At 45.5% G+C, this 16,666-nt stretch overlaps 2 protein-coding genes across 2 annotated transcripts; both read right to left on the bottom strand.

The window, feature by feature from the left end:
- Positions 1-3,119: 3,119 nt before the first annotated feature.
- On the bottom strand, positions 3,120-3,861 carry LOC127330107 (uncharacterized). Its single transcript, XM_051356443.2, has one exon. The coding sequence runs from the start codon at positions 3,704-3,706 to the stop codon at positions 3,368-3,370; it is 339 nt and encodes a 112-aa protein (XP_051212403.1). The 5' UTR covers positions 3,707-3,861; the 3' UTR covers positions 3,120-3,367.
- An 8,065-nt stretch (positions 3,862-11,926) lies between these two features.
- LOC127333164 (protein THYLAKOID ASSEMBLY 8-like, chloroplastic) lies at positions 11,927-15,799 on the bottom strand. The gene is made up of 2 exons (XM_051359496.2): positions 15,329-15,799; positions 11,927-12,760 (listed from the first exon to the last, which is right to left on the bottom strand). The coding sequence occupies exons 1-2, from the start codon at positions 15,695-15,697 to the stop codon at positions 12,371-12,373; spliced, it is 759 nt and encodes a 252-aa protein (XP_051215456.1). The 5' UTR covers positions 15,698-15,799; the 3' UTR covers positions 11,927-12,370.
- Between the last annotated feature and the right edge of the window lie 867 nt (positions 15,800-16,666).

The raw sequence follows: 16,666 nt of genomic DNA, 5'->3' as shown, positions 1-16,666 counted from the left end.
CACAACTTACATAGGGAGTTGGGACTCCTTCTTCCAACGCCTCCGTTCCAGCTCTTTTCTCTCCTTCCCCCGAGCCTAAAAAATGTTACTATGTCGTTGCCCTCCTTTTATAAGGCAAGGGGCAGCACAGAGGGCACTGCATGCATTACAGGTGTCCTTCTCTCGACATGGAGGCGGGGCAGTGCCGCAGACCTGCGGTTGCTTGCTGGCGCTTCCATTCTCCTAAGCTTTGATGGGACAGGACGGGACGGGGGCATGTTGGCCATCATGGCGCCAACAAGCGATCACCGCCAGATGTCCAACATGCATCCCCCGGGAAGGGGCACCACGCGGGCGAGATGATCGCCCGACAAGGTTCTCCGGGAAGGTGCGTCCTCCGAGAGCGAGGTGCGGGCCCGCGTCCCTAGAGAAATGCATCTTCTTGTTGGGGGCGCACATGGCGCCTCGGGAGGTCCGTCGAGCATGGCCAGCGTGGTAGACACAACGGGCGCGGCCTAGCAGCGACACAGTAGCCGAAGCCGCTGGCCCCGGGATAACTTCCCCGGGCCTAGGCCGTGACTTGGCTTTGGTGCTGCCGGGCTGCGCCCTTAACTTTTCCACGCGAGCCTGCTGCAAGGTAGAGTCTTGACACGTGTCGAAAGGGGGGAGGGCCATCCATGTGGCGCTTGAATGCGTGGGGCCCCCAAGGAGCTACTCATGCGGAGAGATGCCCCGTGCGTCAAACCGGGGCCACCATCTCTGGCAGCGTCTGGGCAACTCTCCCATCACGAGGCTTCGGATCAACGCGGAGCGGTAAATAGGGAGGGATAGGGAGGTCCAAGCGGTTCCTCGACCCCTCCCCCCCATAAAGCCACACCCGCAAACCCTCTCAACACAACTTCTTCCTCCATATCCATTTCCAGATGCCGGCGATGGCATCCTTGAAGTCCTCCTCACGCCGCAACCGTGAGAGGGGAGGTAAATCCTCCTCTCGCGAGCGGGAAGAGGGGAAATGGAGGCTCACCAAGGCATTCTTTCCACTGGGCGACGACCAGTCGGCGTGCGCTCGGTTTGCAGACGTGATGGCCTCCCGTGCTCGTTAGCATGGGGCCACCAAGTTTCTTCCGGTAGGCACCTCCGCCAGCACAAGGGGGTACACCAAGGGGCCCATGTTACCCTTCCTGAAAGCCATTCCAGAGGATTTCTAGATCAATCTGACACACATGCATCCCAACGGCCTCCTGGCGGTGTTCCAATATACCTGCCAAACTTACGTGGGGGTGCTGCCGAGTGTGGCCTTGTTCCGCCAATACTTCTAGCCCGGCTGAAAAACGAGGACATGATTGCCGGCGGAGTGACCTTCTGCATCCGGGAGAACACGTCGCACCGCTTCATCACCCTCTACAGGAAAATAAGGTGGACGAGTGACGCCACAAGTGGTGCTACGTCCTTTTTGATGAGCCTTGCCACGCCCTCGCGGAGCCCACTTCTCCCCCGGTGAAGTAAAAGCGGTGGTGCTGCGAGGAGCAAACAGAAGAGTTTGCGCCCATCTTTGAGCGTATCAAAGTCCTGCAATGTTAAGCTGATCCAGGGGTAATCAGGCTAGCATGCGTGTTTTTAAGTTAGGAAAATGATCTACCTAACATGCATGAAGGTTAGTCCATTTAGGAGTTTGCGCTTGATCAAATATGCGCGCAGGTAAGTTTAGTCCTACCAGTACAGTCCGTTAGGTGTTAGAGCTGGTGTTGTGTCGGTTAAGAAATCGTGTCCTATGGTCGTACGTGTAGGTTCGTGTATATATACACGCGAGGTCATACTCTAAGTTGCCGAGCGTGGCCGTATTAAAATGAAGTGCAGTTCGCCGGCCCATACCTTCAACGAACCCTAGCGACCTGCCCTAACAGAAAGAGGCTAATGTTGAATTAATGATACCAGTATGCTTTTTATTTTGCGTGGCAAGATCATGATGGTTGACAAGAAGATACAAAAGCAAAATGTACTAGCATTTGACTGAATGCATCTCCTCGCTACCAGAAAGCAGAACTAGGTAGTATGTTAGTTACGTTGTCTAGAATTATTGCACATGCGTAGCTGAACGGATCGATGTGTGGTCCTCCATACGGATCCTGCAACTGTGATGCCACCTTTTCCCTACTGATAATTAGGTGGTGCTATCAGCATATAATGCAGCAAAGATAGATAATGGCAGACACTAATCCGATTTGCTAGTTTGTTTATGAGAAATAAAGAAGATGATCATTTTGGCTGATTTTGCGGGAGCAACCAGTAGGAGTGTTGGTCATGTTTTTAAGGGGAAACATGCTGAAATCCTTGAATAAACCACACTCTTATATAAATTTACCCAGAAGCTGGGTAGTGGATGCCAAAAACAAGGGCTCTATGGGGATGTCCTCAAAGGCCAAATGTCGCCGCAGCCTTGACATAGCCATATAGATGAATCTCATTCCGGTGTGTTGAGATATATTACTCCATTCGTTTCATATTACTTGTCATTACTATGAATTTATCTAGAACCAAAATATTTCAAGATACATCCATATTAGAGACAGATAGTATGAATCAGGGGAGGAGTACCGTCATAAGTTTGGACATTTGGTTATAGAGACAAGATGTTTCATGTTCTTCCGTTTCAGGCACAATCAGATTGAGTACTCCTGGGATGTTACTTTTTCTCATCTAAGAATGCTTAAGTTGCCAATTTTATTGATGAAGGGTCGTCCTAATAGAGACTGAATGACGGTTTCCGAAGCCCTCGCGCAAAGCTATAAAGTTGGATCGCGAGGCCATCTTCTAAATGTTAGCTAGTCCGGTGATCATTTTATGAGATATGAGGAGAATCTACATTTAGGCTTGGCATGGGAAGACTGTAGCAGCCAAGAATTTGACTTTTTTTTATATATGAAACCAGATTTGGAGGGAATTTAGGGCTTTCTAATACATAGTTAATTTCAAAGGAGAAGCTAGATCACGTGCCTGCATTAACTTCTAGATCACAAGCTACATATCTTTTAGGTTCTAGGACGGCAAGCCATCACCGTCCCACTCTAGGTCCTCAAAAAGTGCATCTTAACCGTCCTATAATATGAACCCAACGTTGCATCATTCATGCACTCAGCGCAAAAACTCTATGATTCATTTCAGGCACAATTAATTAGACTGAGAGTGAGAAGGATTTCAGCCAGACATACATGCATAGCACACTTGGCCCTCCAAGAAACGAGAAGATTCACCTAAGCCACCAGAAGAAATTAGCTGTTCTTTGCACATGTTGTAACAAACCTATGTGGACGGCTACACTTGTTATTTTTCTTCACATGTCCTCACTACAAATAAAGAAAAAAAAATATCCAAGGTGAGGCATAAAGATTCAAGTTTTTGGCTCGGTGATCTTCTTTGCCCTGGTGATGCGGATGTAGCAGAACACGGAAGTGATGATCGCCGCCGCGAGGCCTCCCAGTATGATCTTGCCCCCGGCGAAGTGGCTGTCGAAGGGGTTGTGCCTGTGCGGCGCGTGGTGCGCCGAGCCCAGTGGCGATCCGGCGAAGGACTCCAGAAGTGAATGGACATGCAGCCGATATCCAGCCGCAGCAGAAGGAGCGTCTGCTGTGATGGCCCTTGCGCCGCTGTCGACGGGGAACTGCCGCGCCATGACGGCTGTAACCGCTAGATGGCTAGACACCAGGCAGAGGAGGAGTAACCGGGCCATCTTTGGAGAGATGGAGAAAGTGGGTGATGTATGTGTAGGAGATGGGAGGAAACTGGAGCTAGCTGCGAAGGAGCCTAGCTATAGCTTTCAGAGATGGACTTGCGATGGTGTTGATGATGATAGCCAGCGGAGGGGGCTCTTATATATAGGAGACGGCCTGACTGTGTGCTGTTGGAGCTCGCTTCAGTTTGCTCGATGTGATCTAAAATAAAAATTGGGGAACTGGGCCCGTGCATGCGTGCACCCACTCTTTATGGATCTTGATTTGTTGGGGACTTGATTTGTAAGCTGGTGGCTGTACAAAAAACTGATTGAAGGGTGCTGGCTTTCTAGGAATCATTGGGTCATTGCATAGGTGGATGCGTTCGTGAGGCCGCGAGCAACTGACACCTGCAGGCTGGGAATCTCTCAGCTGTTCGAAACAGAAGCTTCATCGCCTAGCAAAGTCAGAAGTCAGCTTACAACTGTGTCCAGGGAGGACCTTGTGTCCAGCAGTATGTTGACATGGAGCTTGTGGATTTGGGGGCAGGTTCTTGGAAGGTGAAGTTGAAAACTTGAAACCCCAGGTTGCAGACCTGGAGATGGCAGATAAATAATACTCCGTAATACAATTGGTGTAACATCGGAAAGGGGAAAATGTCGGCTCATGGTATTTCTTGATTGGATGCAAAGGTGAACCAAAGAAAAAAAATAAGTTTCTTGACAGTGGACAATTTCATTCATGTATCAAACCGGTACAATTAAATAATGTTTTGCTAATCCTCGGTTGACTGAGGATCGAACATAGACCATTAGATTACATCGTGATTTGTGCTAGCGTATGGTAAAGGAAACCTGACAAATAACTCATGGGCAGATAAAACCTCCAAAGAATTCAAAGAAATCTAAAATTACTACTCTCTTCGATCCACATTAGCTGCAACTAATATAGATGTATCACTAGGTCACTTCCCACCAATGAAACTGTCGCAATATACCGAAGAAGAGTGGAGTAGGTAGCGAAACAACAAATGTGTTTATCTTCCTCTAGATTAAATTCATTATACAAGGTTCCATCAAGACATGCACCGAACAAGAAATCCAACAAAGAACTCACTATGAAGGAACAAAGCTATATCTGCTTGATGAGCTGTACTGCTTGATATATGGTGTAAAAACTGAGAAGAAACTGTTGAAATCCAAAATTACTCTTCTAATCCAGCGGGGAAGGAACCCCACGTCATTTCATTACAGTAGCTAGGTAGAAGGTGAGGCACCCAAAATTGGATCAATGGAGTCGAACCTGGGTGGGCATCCGCGTGGCTAACCACCCGAGCAAGTGCCCGATGTCAAATTCTAAAATTACCCTTACAAAGCAATTAGTCACTCCCCTCCTATAATGCAGGTGAAAACACTACGGATGTGTTTCTCTCTAGCTTCTAGGGTTTCCTCTTGATTATCTCTCTTTTAGAATGTCCGTGTTTTTTTAATAAATGACGCTTTATATTATTTAAAAGGTTTAAGCATTAGATCCGGTCTCTACATAATTAAAGATGCATAAAACTTCCCAAATCCAATTGTAACAAAAAATAAAATAGAAGATGCAATATACGTAATCATCTTAGAAACTGTCTGTGCTGGGCCCCTCTCCTTCCGCTTGCCGCTCCGGCGGTAGGAGGGAGGGGGACCTCGTTTTTCGCATGGTACTTAGGGCTAGGAGTTTTCTGGCATGGCGCGTTGTTGGGGTGGTGGGAGCGGCGCCCGGGCAAATAAATCTGCCTCAACTCTTATCCCACACCGGCGCTGTCCTTCATGGCGGCGTATCAGAGTTGGTGGCACTGTGTGCTTGCCGATCTTTCAGATCGGTGGCTTTAGGGTTCATGGATGGTGTCGGTGAGGCGACGACGATGACTCCATCAGATGGTTTTTCCTCCTGCTCTGTCCCTGTTGTTGCGGCGTTGTCTCCTGCGCCAAGGTGGAGCAGAGAGGATTTGTCCAGGTGTACGTGCAGACGGTGGTCTGTACTGGTGACAGTTGGAAGATGGTGCACCTTGTGGTGGGTTCGTGGTTGAAGGCTGATGGTTCTGGTTCCCTACTCCGACATCGTCGTGCTTGGGTGCCAGTGCTGAAGTTCGTTGGCGTGTCCAGGGACATGCTGCCCTAGTCTGATTCTTTCAATGGCAATGGTTTGTCCTATGGCAAACTACATTGGAGGTCCGAAAAGCTGATGATCTGCAATGGAGCTGCGTCGAGCTCAGGTGAAGAGGTGATTTGTCCATTTTTTCCTTGGTGGCTGCTACGGTGGTGCCGAAGAAGATGGATAGGCGTTGGTTTGTCACATAGGTTTATCCTATCTTTCCAGATCTGTAAGATCGGTGTATACGTACTTTGTATCTCGTCTTTTATTTATCAATGAGAATTGTATTACCATGCCAAAAAAAAAGGAGAAATCCTGAACACGGCAACCGAGGTTAATTTGCGTTTTTTTGCGTCAGTTTCCACATGATCCAAGGTTTTGTAAGTTGTGCTAGTTATATGAAGGCTCTACTATAAAATCATATTATTATTATTACTACTGCTACTATTATTATTGAGTAAAAGGAAATACTGTCGTATATCATATGCCAATACAATTGATTGTAATCTAAGTACAAGTAATGTGTGCTTATTGACCAAAATGTATGGATTTATGAGTGCTTATGAAACAAAAAGGGTCTTGATAATTAATTTTGTAATAAAAAGGTTGTAACCATCGGTTAATGCAGATGCAAGGATATTTCCCCTTCTCTGAGAAGATTTTTTTTTATAGTTTAAACTTGTAATAGATATATATCTAGGACTTTTATGGAAGTTGAACTTTAAGGACTTGTTTGATTCAAAGAATTTTAAAAGCACATGAATAGAAAAAAAAAAGGAGCGGTATTTATGGCATGTGAAATCATACATGAATAAAACATGCAGGAATTAATTGCAGAAGTCGTTTGATTTCACCACATAAATAAATGTAGGAAATTACTACAAAGATTGAGTGTATGTCATAATTATCATAGACACATGAGAAAATTTCCAAAAGGTCTAGCCGATTTTCAGAAATCATATGATATTGTAGTATAGGAAACTCATCCACTGAATCTTGGAAGGTTTAATCCTTTGGATCAAATGACCTCTATAGAAAAAAAAATCTTATGGTTAAGAATCCTACAAAATTCTTTTGCCAGTCCTTTGAATTAAACATGCCCTAAGTTTAGTATTTCTTTATTTCTTTTGGCAAAATGTGCTTGCACAAGTACGGAAAATAGTAAAATTATTTGAAGATATAGTCAATGTCGCGACTATAGTTGAATATTAGACCGTCGCTTAGAGACCGAGACCAGGGCACACAAAAATTTATATATTGTTGCTAGCTATTTAGAACCTTGGCTACAACAAATGAATAACGGGAGTGTTTGCCATTACAAATACAGCTTGGGTTTTCTCGTTACGAGGGAGGGATTATTGAGAAACATGAAGAGTTTCTTGACAAGAGAACATATATGATGGAACTGTAAACCTAGGCCTACGGACTGAACATACGGACTTGACTTTTTTTCGATAAAAGGAATATATTAATATCAAAAGATACCAATTACACTCAGCCTCTGCAACAACGCACCACCCTAATTGCACTACGGATTCACACAGTCAAAAAAAATGAAAAGGAAACTAAGAAACAAAAGTCCTGCTACAGTATCTCGGGCCTAACAACAGCAATACATCCACCGCCAAGACAACATCTGAAATCCAGACTCTCCAAAAACGACGCCTCCAAGAAGGGAACAGTGCTCTAACACCGTCGTCGCCCGATCAAAGATCTTAGGTTTTCACCCTGAAGATAGTTCTCGCTCTTAAAACAATGCCTCCAACAAGGTCATTATCAGGCACAACCAGTTAAGGCCAAACCTTGGGTTTTTACCCTGAAAGGTAGGACTCTGAACTTCACATGTGTTGTCGCCCCCACTTTCATACCGCTGCTGTGAAGCCCGGAACACCAAGCAAGTCCCTTAACAGCGCGGAGATTTGAACCTCCCTTAGCTAGTCCTCCCCTTCGGCCTTCATGAAATTCTCTTCTTCCGACTTTCATCATGGATCCATAGTCACTTGATGTCAACACAGAAAAAGAGCTTCACGACGTTCCCTCCAGAACCAATCGGTCGGAATAAAAGCATGGGTATGCACGACCGAATACTACCGATCCAGTAAACTCCACTGTTACATTCGCCGGCGGAGCCTTCCGGAACTCAACACTCCGGCCAGATCACGAGTCCAGGCCTCCGGTAGGTCCTCCTCTTCACGCAAGAGAGGCCCTAGGACTGTCGCCTTTATTCAGCTCGGACCCCCACGTCGGCGACCACCCTGGACTAGCCACTCCAACCCTCCACCGGCGACACCATCACCGACACCATCGCCGGCTTCCAAGCTCCTCCATCTCGCCGCCGGAACGCGGTGATAGATCAATAGATCCACCACCACCAACCGCAGGCCGCTCCTCTCCGGTGAAGAAGAGGGTCACCTCCACCGTCGAACCCAGGGCTGCTGCCCCGGGCGTCCTCGTACCACGGGAGAAGCCCAAAATCATCGCCCCTCACCGGCGAGAGGCGGAGGAAAAGGCGCTGTCCGCCTCCACCAGCCACCACCGCCGGCATGCCGCCGATGGGAGGCGGGGAGGCCGCAGCCCGCAGCTGGATACGGACTTGACTTATGGACTAGATTTGGAGAAGCATCAGGGTTGGTTGTTTTTCTACAAAATCGTGATACGCGGTTGCTCACCACGTCATCCGGTAAGCCTATTCTGCAAACAAATTGCCCAAAAGTCTATCGAAAAAAAAAAACAAATTGCCCAAAAGTGCAGCATTAATCATGATTTTTTTCCGATAAAGAGTGCTTTATTATTTAAAAGTTTTAAACATAGCATTAACCATGATAGAAACACCAATTATTGATTTTCAGGTAGCAAAATTGCCACATTGATGCTCCGTGTCCCGCAGTGATCATCATGATGTCTGGTTAACCTCTAACCATGTGATCAGTTCAGAATTCAGATGCTCGCAACATGCCACCGCATGTGCAGAGGAATCACCGGACAGAGCTCAGACAAGCACTCCTTTTAATACTACGTCTTTCAGAATAGCTCTTCGTTCGTGTCATGCAGAAGCCGAACAATGGACACCCTAGCTGTTGAATTCGTCGTCTCATCTGGTCTCAAGTGATGCCACTTCGCTCGATGTGGGGGACATAGGATAGGAGGTAGAAGCTTCTGAGTTCCCAACTTCTGACTCTGCTGTGTCTGAAGAACGCAAGTCAAAACAAGCAAAAATCACTTTCCTCCTCCTCTGGCCTACTAATCTTCAGTATATCCTCTCGAACAGTTACCGCCAGATAACTTGCTCACCAAGAACTTAGAAAAAAGAATCATTCACCCAATATTAGCATGTAAACCAATGTTCTGAATATGTGAAACATGCAAGAACTTGTAATTCGGTGCTGTTAGATGTTACCAGGTCCTCTTGAAAGAAACAAACAAACTGACAAATACCCGGACATTATCTGAATGTCTAGACACTGAACCACGCATGTTATGCAGGTTCGGGTATTCCCGATGTCCGTTGGCTAGATTCAAGCAAGAATCTAAGAAGCAAGTACGTGCCCCCCTTCTGGTTCCTGTACAGAATCATGGGACCTAAGGCAGCAGGATTTAGCCGTGAAGATCGATCAGAACAACACGTATGCGTGGCGAAGTCAAATGGTACGCCGAAACAATTGTTAAGGCACACATGAACCTTCGCTTCACCACGCTTTGGACCGACCAGCTCGCGGACAGCCAGACCCCTCGTGCAACCAAAACTGAAGAAATCTTCTGATTATTTTCGGAACCGGACAGCAAGAGTGAGCTGCCATTCGGTTCAATGCCAATGATCTTTCTCGGGCATGATTAACCTGCTTATCACGTACAAAAATGGCGATAGGGCAGGCGACGGCGTCTGTTAAGATCTCCAGTAGAAGCAGATCTTCTTGGTTTGTCTTAGACTAACTGTTCTTATTTTGGTACTCTGAGAAGAGGTTGGTGCAGAAATATCAGTTACAGAATAAGACGTTGCCGCTGTAAATCGTGTGATCAACTTGGGCTTGCCAGTAGCCACTGGCCGTCTGTCCATGTGGTGATGTGGATGCTGCAATGTCAACGGTAAGGAACTCCACGTATCTTCTCGAGGGCTGGTTCAGTGATCAGATGCAATGTTGTACGGAACGGAGGTAATAGATCTTCGCAGATTGGTAAGAATCTTCCTCGCAATACAATTAGGATCATCAAGCGGTAATATTACTGACGAAGATCACAGAAGACAGAGAAGAGGCGAACTTTGAGCAGAAAAAATCGTCAAGAGGCATAATATGCTGAAAACTTAAGTATCCATAGAGTAACAAAACATGTGTTTTCATATGTATCGAAAAACAGGGTTTCCACATGTTTTGATCTAGCGTAAGCGCTACAGGCTCAGATTCTCTCTACCAAGAAACCAATGACACATCATGGCGACAAAAATGGCCTATTCTAGGGCAGAGGAGGGCACCTGTTAAGATCTACATAGTACATTACAAACAGATCTTGGCTTGTCTTAGACCAACTGCTATTTTGGTAAATCTTAGAAGAGATTACCTGGTGAATTGCACAAGTACCAGTTAAATTTGACCAAGGTGGATGCCCCCTCACTGTGCCGTGTCATTTGATCAACTTGAGCTTGCCAGTGGGGCTTTGCAGAAGTACAAGTTAAACTGACACAGGTAGATGTACTCTCACTATAATGCCGTGTCATGTGATCTACTTGGGCTTTGCCAGTGGGGGTAAACTGCTGAAACATAAGTTAGATTTGACACAGGTGGATGTACACTGAATGTACGGCCGTGTCATGTGATCAACTTGGGCTTACCAGTTGCCACTGGCATGTCCGGTTAAATTATCAATGTGGTATAGCTTCAATGTCAACGGTAGGGAACTCCGATGTATCTCGAGAGAGCTGGTTCAGTATCAACTGAAATGTGGTAGCTGTTTGCAGATCGGTAAGAATCTTCCTCGCGGCACACTGAGATCTTAAAACAGTAACGTTACTGGCGATGATCACACAAGAAAAACGAGAAGAGGCTAGTTTTGAGCATAAAATTTCACCAGACATAATATGCTGAAAACTTTAAGCAACCATAGAGGCATTATAACAAAAACAAGTTACTAGTATTTGTCAGAGACATGTGGAAAAATAGGGGGTTTCACCAAAAAATTGATTTGACACAAGTGGATGCACTCACTGTACTTCTGTGTATTATGTGATCAACTTGGCCTTGCCAGTTGCCACTGCAAGTACGGTTTATATTACCGATGTGATGGTTTCATCGTCAATAGGGAAATTGACCTATCTCGAGAGGGCTGGCTCGGTGTCAGCCTATCAGGTGAAATGTTACTACTGGCTGTTTGAAAATCAGTAAGAATCTTTCTCACTACGGGTCATAAGACGGGAATGATACTGCCGATGGTCACAGACAGAAAGTCAAAACTACTCCGTACAGATGAACGCCAGGAAAAGACAAACATTGAGCATAAAATTCATTAAGATGCATAATATGCCCAATAGTAGCATCCATAGAGTAAGTGTCTGCTTTAATATAAGATAAATTATTTATTATTTGTCAGAAACATGTGAACATTTCAAAGTTTTGATTCACTTGACTCTCAGGTTCTTTTCACCAAAACGGCTATAAAACAGCCTTGGGGCGAGGCAAGTACAAATTTGTTCAGCGCTAACACAACTTCGAATTGTGAGAAATAGCCGGTGAGCTTCTCAAGTAATAGAAAGAATACAAATAATAATAATTAGTCAGTGGTGGCAACGCATAACTAGTAGAGCATGCAGATAGTATAACTGCAAAAAACTAGTAATAATCTAATAGACCCATATTTGCTCAACACAATACCTGCCAAAAGAAAGAAAGCTTTAATGTTGAAATCTGTAAGTTCTAAAGAGCCACACAAAGTAGAAACACATAGCTACTACGTCAAGAAAGGAAACATAACTATGCTGCTTAGCCCAGTGTTAGCCTGTTCTAACTTGTAATCCATTAGCTTAACTTTATTCTGTAAGCTCGTTAGCCTCTAGTCATTCAGGGCACACCTGACCGCAATCAGAAGTTCATGACCAAGAAATAAAGATGCGGTCATATTCATCAAAAGTAGATTTCTCAAGTGGTTAGGGAAGGAAACATCATGAAAAGTGAGCAGTGTACTATTCTAACAACCTAATCATAGAAGTGGACCCAAAAAAGGTCACTATTGCATGTTACTGCTTCTCACAATAACCTGGATTACATGGACACACGGTGGCAGTTGTTCAGGTAAATCAATGACCTGATATTTAAGGAGATTGCCTGGACAATGGAATTTGTGTAACCATCGATATAACTAATCTGACCAACAGAACGATCTTTTTGTTTCTCTATGCAATATGACCATTCATAAATTTTATGTATATCACCTGACAAATTTCACTCCAAGCATCAAATATCTGGATTCTCGTGATACTTGTAATCCAATAATCACTGGAGAAATTGGCTGATCTGATAAAGTCTTAAGCTCAGCAGGTTTGAGGACATAAAATTTCAACCTTAGTGCATTCCAAATATTTCTTCTGGAGGATCATAGATATGCCTCTCTGGGAACAGCTCTTCAAAATCTTGCTTCACTCTGTTCCTTAATAGTGGGTGAGGTAAAAGACCCTTCAGTAATACCCTGAAAGGCAATTCTTCTGGTGGGTCAGGTGACCTTTTCATGTCCTCGTAAATATTCATTGCATCTGATGGGGAACCATATCTCAAAAATCCTCTTATGACTTCAGCATAAGTCTGTGAGTCAGGAAACAGTTTCTCATCTCTCATGTTACCCCAGATTTCCATTGCTTCATCCATCTTCTTACACTTGGCTAGAGCAATAATTAAATCCTTGTACATGTAAACATCTGGCTTATACCAGTCCTCCTTTTGCATGATCTTAAACATCTGCAAGACAAATGTTCAGAAAGTGTTCAATACATCAACAGAAATCATGAGAAAACATCATCTTCAAATCTGAATATGAAGGAATGAGGTTAAGTTGAATAAAAATTCACCATATTCACTATTACGCATCTACATTCATTTTCAGTGTCGTGACTCGTGACAACAATTTTCTGTTTAAATTTGATTATTAACATTTGTCATGCAACAGTTGCAGAGGTGATATAGTGCCACTGAATGTAAGTTTTCAGATGGCAATAGTGTGTATGTGGCTTGGAATCACCTTTTTGGTTGGATTGCCGTTATCACTCTTCGCCAGGAGCAAACGTGTTCCGTTGGAAGCTACCTCATCTAAACTGATCTTGGTAAAGTCTATGTTTGCAGCTTTGATAAACACATATTCCTAATTCCATACAAAAGAATATTTGGAAACTAAAATACCCCTAAATAAAATCTTGATGTCAGAGGATAATTCTAACCAAAGAATTATTTGGCAAAGGGGAAATAGAAGGGAGGAAGGAAGTGTTGTTTCTATGATGAGCAAAAAATGATTCAGCATTTTTTCTTCTCATGCCAGTTTACGCAGTTGGTTTGGCAGGTCTTTTTTGTGGTTTTTAACCCTCCTAATATTTCTAATTTGTTTGGGAAATGGCTATCAGGGTTAAATACATCACTGCAGGCACTGATTCTAGTGGGAAGGTATGCTATTTGTTGGTCTATTTGGAATTGCCATAATGATAATTCTTTAACAAAAAGATAGCTACCAAATTTTGCAAGTTTATTTGTTTGGCAATACATTGGATCCATATTTGGTCCAGACTACAGCATGTAAAGGTGCGATACTTTTCGGCCACTGTGTTGTAGCCACTTGGAGATGGATGCTCGGCATTTGTTCAGCCAGTATGGATGGCATGTCAGTAATAGGCTATGTGATGCTTGACTTGTATCTGGTCGGGCAGTCCATTGCTTGTTTATGGCTGAGACACTTCTGTATGAAACTAAGAGCTTATTCATTTTAACAAATGGTTGTGTGCACCACTGTAGCACAACCGATGATCTTCAATCAAATACAGTGATCACACAATTCTCTGGAGTTCGCATAGTTAATGAACTGTCATGATATTATTGTATGGTTTTTTAATCAGTGCACACACTATTACACTTATCACTCAGATAGTGCAGATAACAATTACATATACACTAGTCACTTAAGGACTTAACGTCCTATAGTCCAAAACTGGATCCACCTTGCATAATCAAACTGGCACACGCATTCAAACAGACAACCACGAACAAAGAGAGAGAAAATACAGATCAAACAATATCAACTACAGTGAGCTGTCTCTGCTTACCCACAGAATGAAGAAGAAACACGTAGATCGTTTCAATGAGTGGAAATGTAATTTGAATTAAATATTTTTTTGGTTTTTTCTGCTTTTTTGCTTCTGGTCACTTGACCTACTTATATATAAAAAATATTTTAGTGAGGAACTTCCCCACTGTTTTCCTAATAAAAAAATCTATGTTATGCTTGACTTGTATCTGGTCGGGCAGTCCATTGCTTGTTCATGGCTGAGACTGCTTGTACGAAACTAAGAATTTAGTTATTTCAACAAATGGCTGTGTGCATCACTGTATACCTCATTTTCTAAGAAAACCATATGACAAGTAGCACAAACGATGTTCTTCAATCAAATGATCACATATTCTCTGGAGTTTGCATAGCTAACTGCCTTGATATTAGTTTTTGGTCCTTTAATCAGTGCACACACTATTACGCTTATCACTCAGATACTGCAGATATCAATTACATATACACTAGTCACTTGTAGACTTAACTTAACGTCATATAGTCCAAAACTGGATCCACCTTACATAATCAAACTGGCACATACATTCAAACAGACAAACACGCAAAAAAACAGATAGAAATTCAGATCAAACAATATGAGAGTTTAACAGATTTGACAAATTTATCTGGCGCCAAGTTTTCCTTTCCCGTAAAAACAGAAGCAAGGTTTATTTGGGAGTTAATACACAGCAATTGTCTCATCATGGACCAAAATAGCCTCTTTCCACTTCTTGAACCATAATAAGATGTATAATTTTTCATTTATCTCGAGGAATCACAAATATCATCCACCCGTACAGAAGCTCATTCCCCACATTTTGGAGCAAAACTAATCCCGCCTTGGCCCTTAGAAAAGGAATACAATGTGGGGCACACATTCCTCAAAGCATAAATCAGTTCTTATAGAGCATTTCAACCTAAAACTTATATAAATTCACTAAACGCAATCTGTATCCCCACCCACTAAATAAAATTTGTCTCAACAACCTGATGTCCAAATATAGTACCGCCTACACGGCTCAATTACAAATTCATCACATTTCTCTCTCTATCCATCAACTCAAGCAGGTAACTACTATTTCAGTAGTACAAAAGATAAGTTCAATTTAAGGGCAATAAGTGTTCCTCTAATTCGCCTAATATCTAAACGAAATTAATCAGCAAAGGCGTGCTTGTGGCTGAAATCAAAGAGGGGGGCAGAGAAATGCCTCCTTACGCACCTTGACGGATAGTTCGACCTCCTCCTGGCGCTCGAGCTCGCCTAGCACGGCGAGCTTGTCCGCCTTGAGCAGCCGCGCCACGCTCCGCTTGACGAAGGCCTTGAGCTTCTCCTCGTCCCCCTTGAACCGCTTCATCCCCTGGATGGCGAACAGGGCCTCCTTCCCGATCAGCTTCTTGCTCCGCCACAGCGGCCCGCGCGGGCGCCCGTCGTGGAACGCGCGCCGCCAATCGCCGAAGGGCCGCGGCGGCGGCGGCGAAGGGCCTCCTCCGTGAAGATGGGCGTGGGCGGAGGAGAGGGGTGAGATGAGAGGAGACGAGATCTTGAGGCGGAGGAGGGTGCGGGAGAGGAGAGCTCGAGAGGCCGCCATGGAGTGGGCTGTGAGGGGACTGGGACTGGGGAACAAAACCCTGGCTGGGGTCGGGTCAGCTTGGGCTGGCTGGGTTTAGGGGGTGGAGCCGTGGAGACGACGGGTCGACGTTGAGGTGGTTGGGTCTCGCCGAGGTGTGGGTTCGGTTCTTGTCTAGGGCTTCAGGGCATCTCCTCCACCGGTGCGACGCAATGTGTCTGCCAAGCCGCGCGCAAAGTGATCAGATCGTCCGTACAGACGCACGGACGCGTAAAGTGTCTACTCGTGTCTCTATGGGCCTGCCTGGCAGCGAGTCTACATCGAGACATCGCTTCGGCGGTCAGCGCTTCCGCGTCTACGCCGCAGTCTTCGTCTTGATAGCACGGGCACATTCTGCCCGCCTTGCAGCGGGCGGCGAGCGACGGGAGGCTTCTGCGCCGCCTTCAATGGCATCGTATCCCGCGCGCGGCCGCCTTTAAAAGACCACCGGCCGCGTTCCTCCTTCCCCCACACCTTCACTCGCACCACCACCGCCCGCAGCGCCATGGGAAAGAAGAACGACTTCGAGGCCTCCGGCAGCGCCAGCAAAAGGGTGCCGCTCCCCGTCACGCTGGGGAGGCTAATGCACGGCAAATGGATGCCGTGTGAGGCCTGGTCCGGCGTGCAACTGCCTGGCGGCTGGCGGCTTAGCTGCCGCCGGGTGCCCATCCCTCCAGTCCCTGCGCGCGAGCCTAACCGGACCGCGGAGATCCGGCGAAGGAGACGGTACCGGCGCCATCCACTCCGACAGTTGGCGTACGTATGTGTCGACCGAGACAGATAAGAGAAGAAGGGCGGGCTTCATGGGCGACAGGGATTTTCCCTTCGGGGATGCACCGCCGACTCGTCCACGAAGACAGGAGGCGCCGAGGCGTCGTCAGCAGGCGCCGACGCGCGCGCAGTACAACGACGACCACGACCACGACGACGACGCCTACGCCGCCTACGACG

This window comes from Lolium perenne, chromosome 2, assembly GCF_019359855.2.
Source record: "Lolium perenne isolate Kyuss_39 chromosome 2, Kyuss_2.0, whole genome shotgun sequence".
Taxonomy (NCBI): Eukaryota; Viridiplantae; Streptophyta; class Magnoliopsida; order Poales; family Poaceae; genus Lolium; species Lolium perenne.
The sequence above is the reverse complement of the archived record's forward strand: the minus strand, read 5'-3'. Positions and strand labels throughout refer to the sequence as shown.

Coding starts and splice junctions, on each gene's coding strand:
- LOC127333164 (XM_051359496.2), bottom strand. CDS start 15,697: ATGGCGGCCTCTCGAGCTCTCCTCTCCCGCACCCTCCTCCGCCTCAAG. Junction 12,761..15,328: donor AGGTCGAACTATCCGTCAAG/GTGCGTAAGGAG, acceptor TTTGTCTTGCAG/ATGTTTAAGATCATGCAAAA.
- LOC127330107 (XM_051356443.2), bottom strand. CDS start 3,706: ATGGCCCGGTTACTCCTCCTCTGCCTGGTGTCTAGCCATCTAGCGGTT.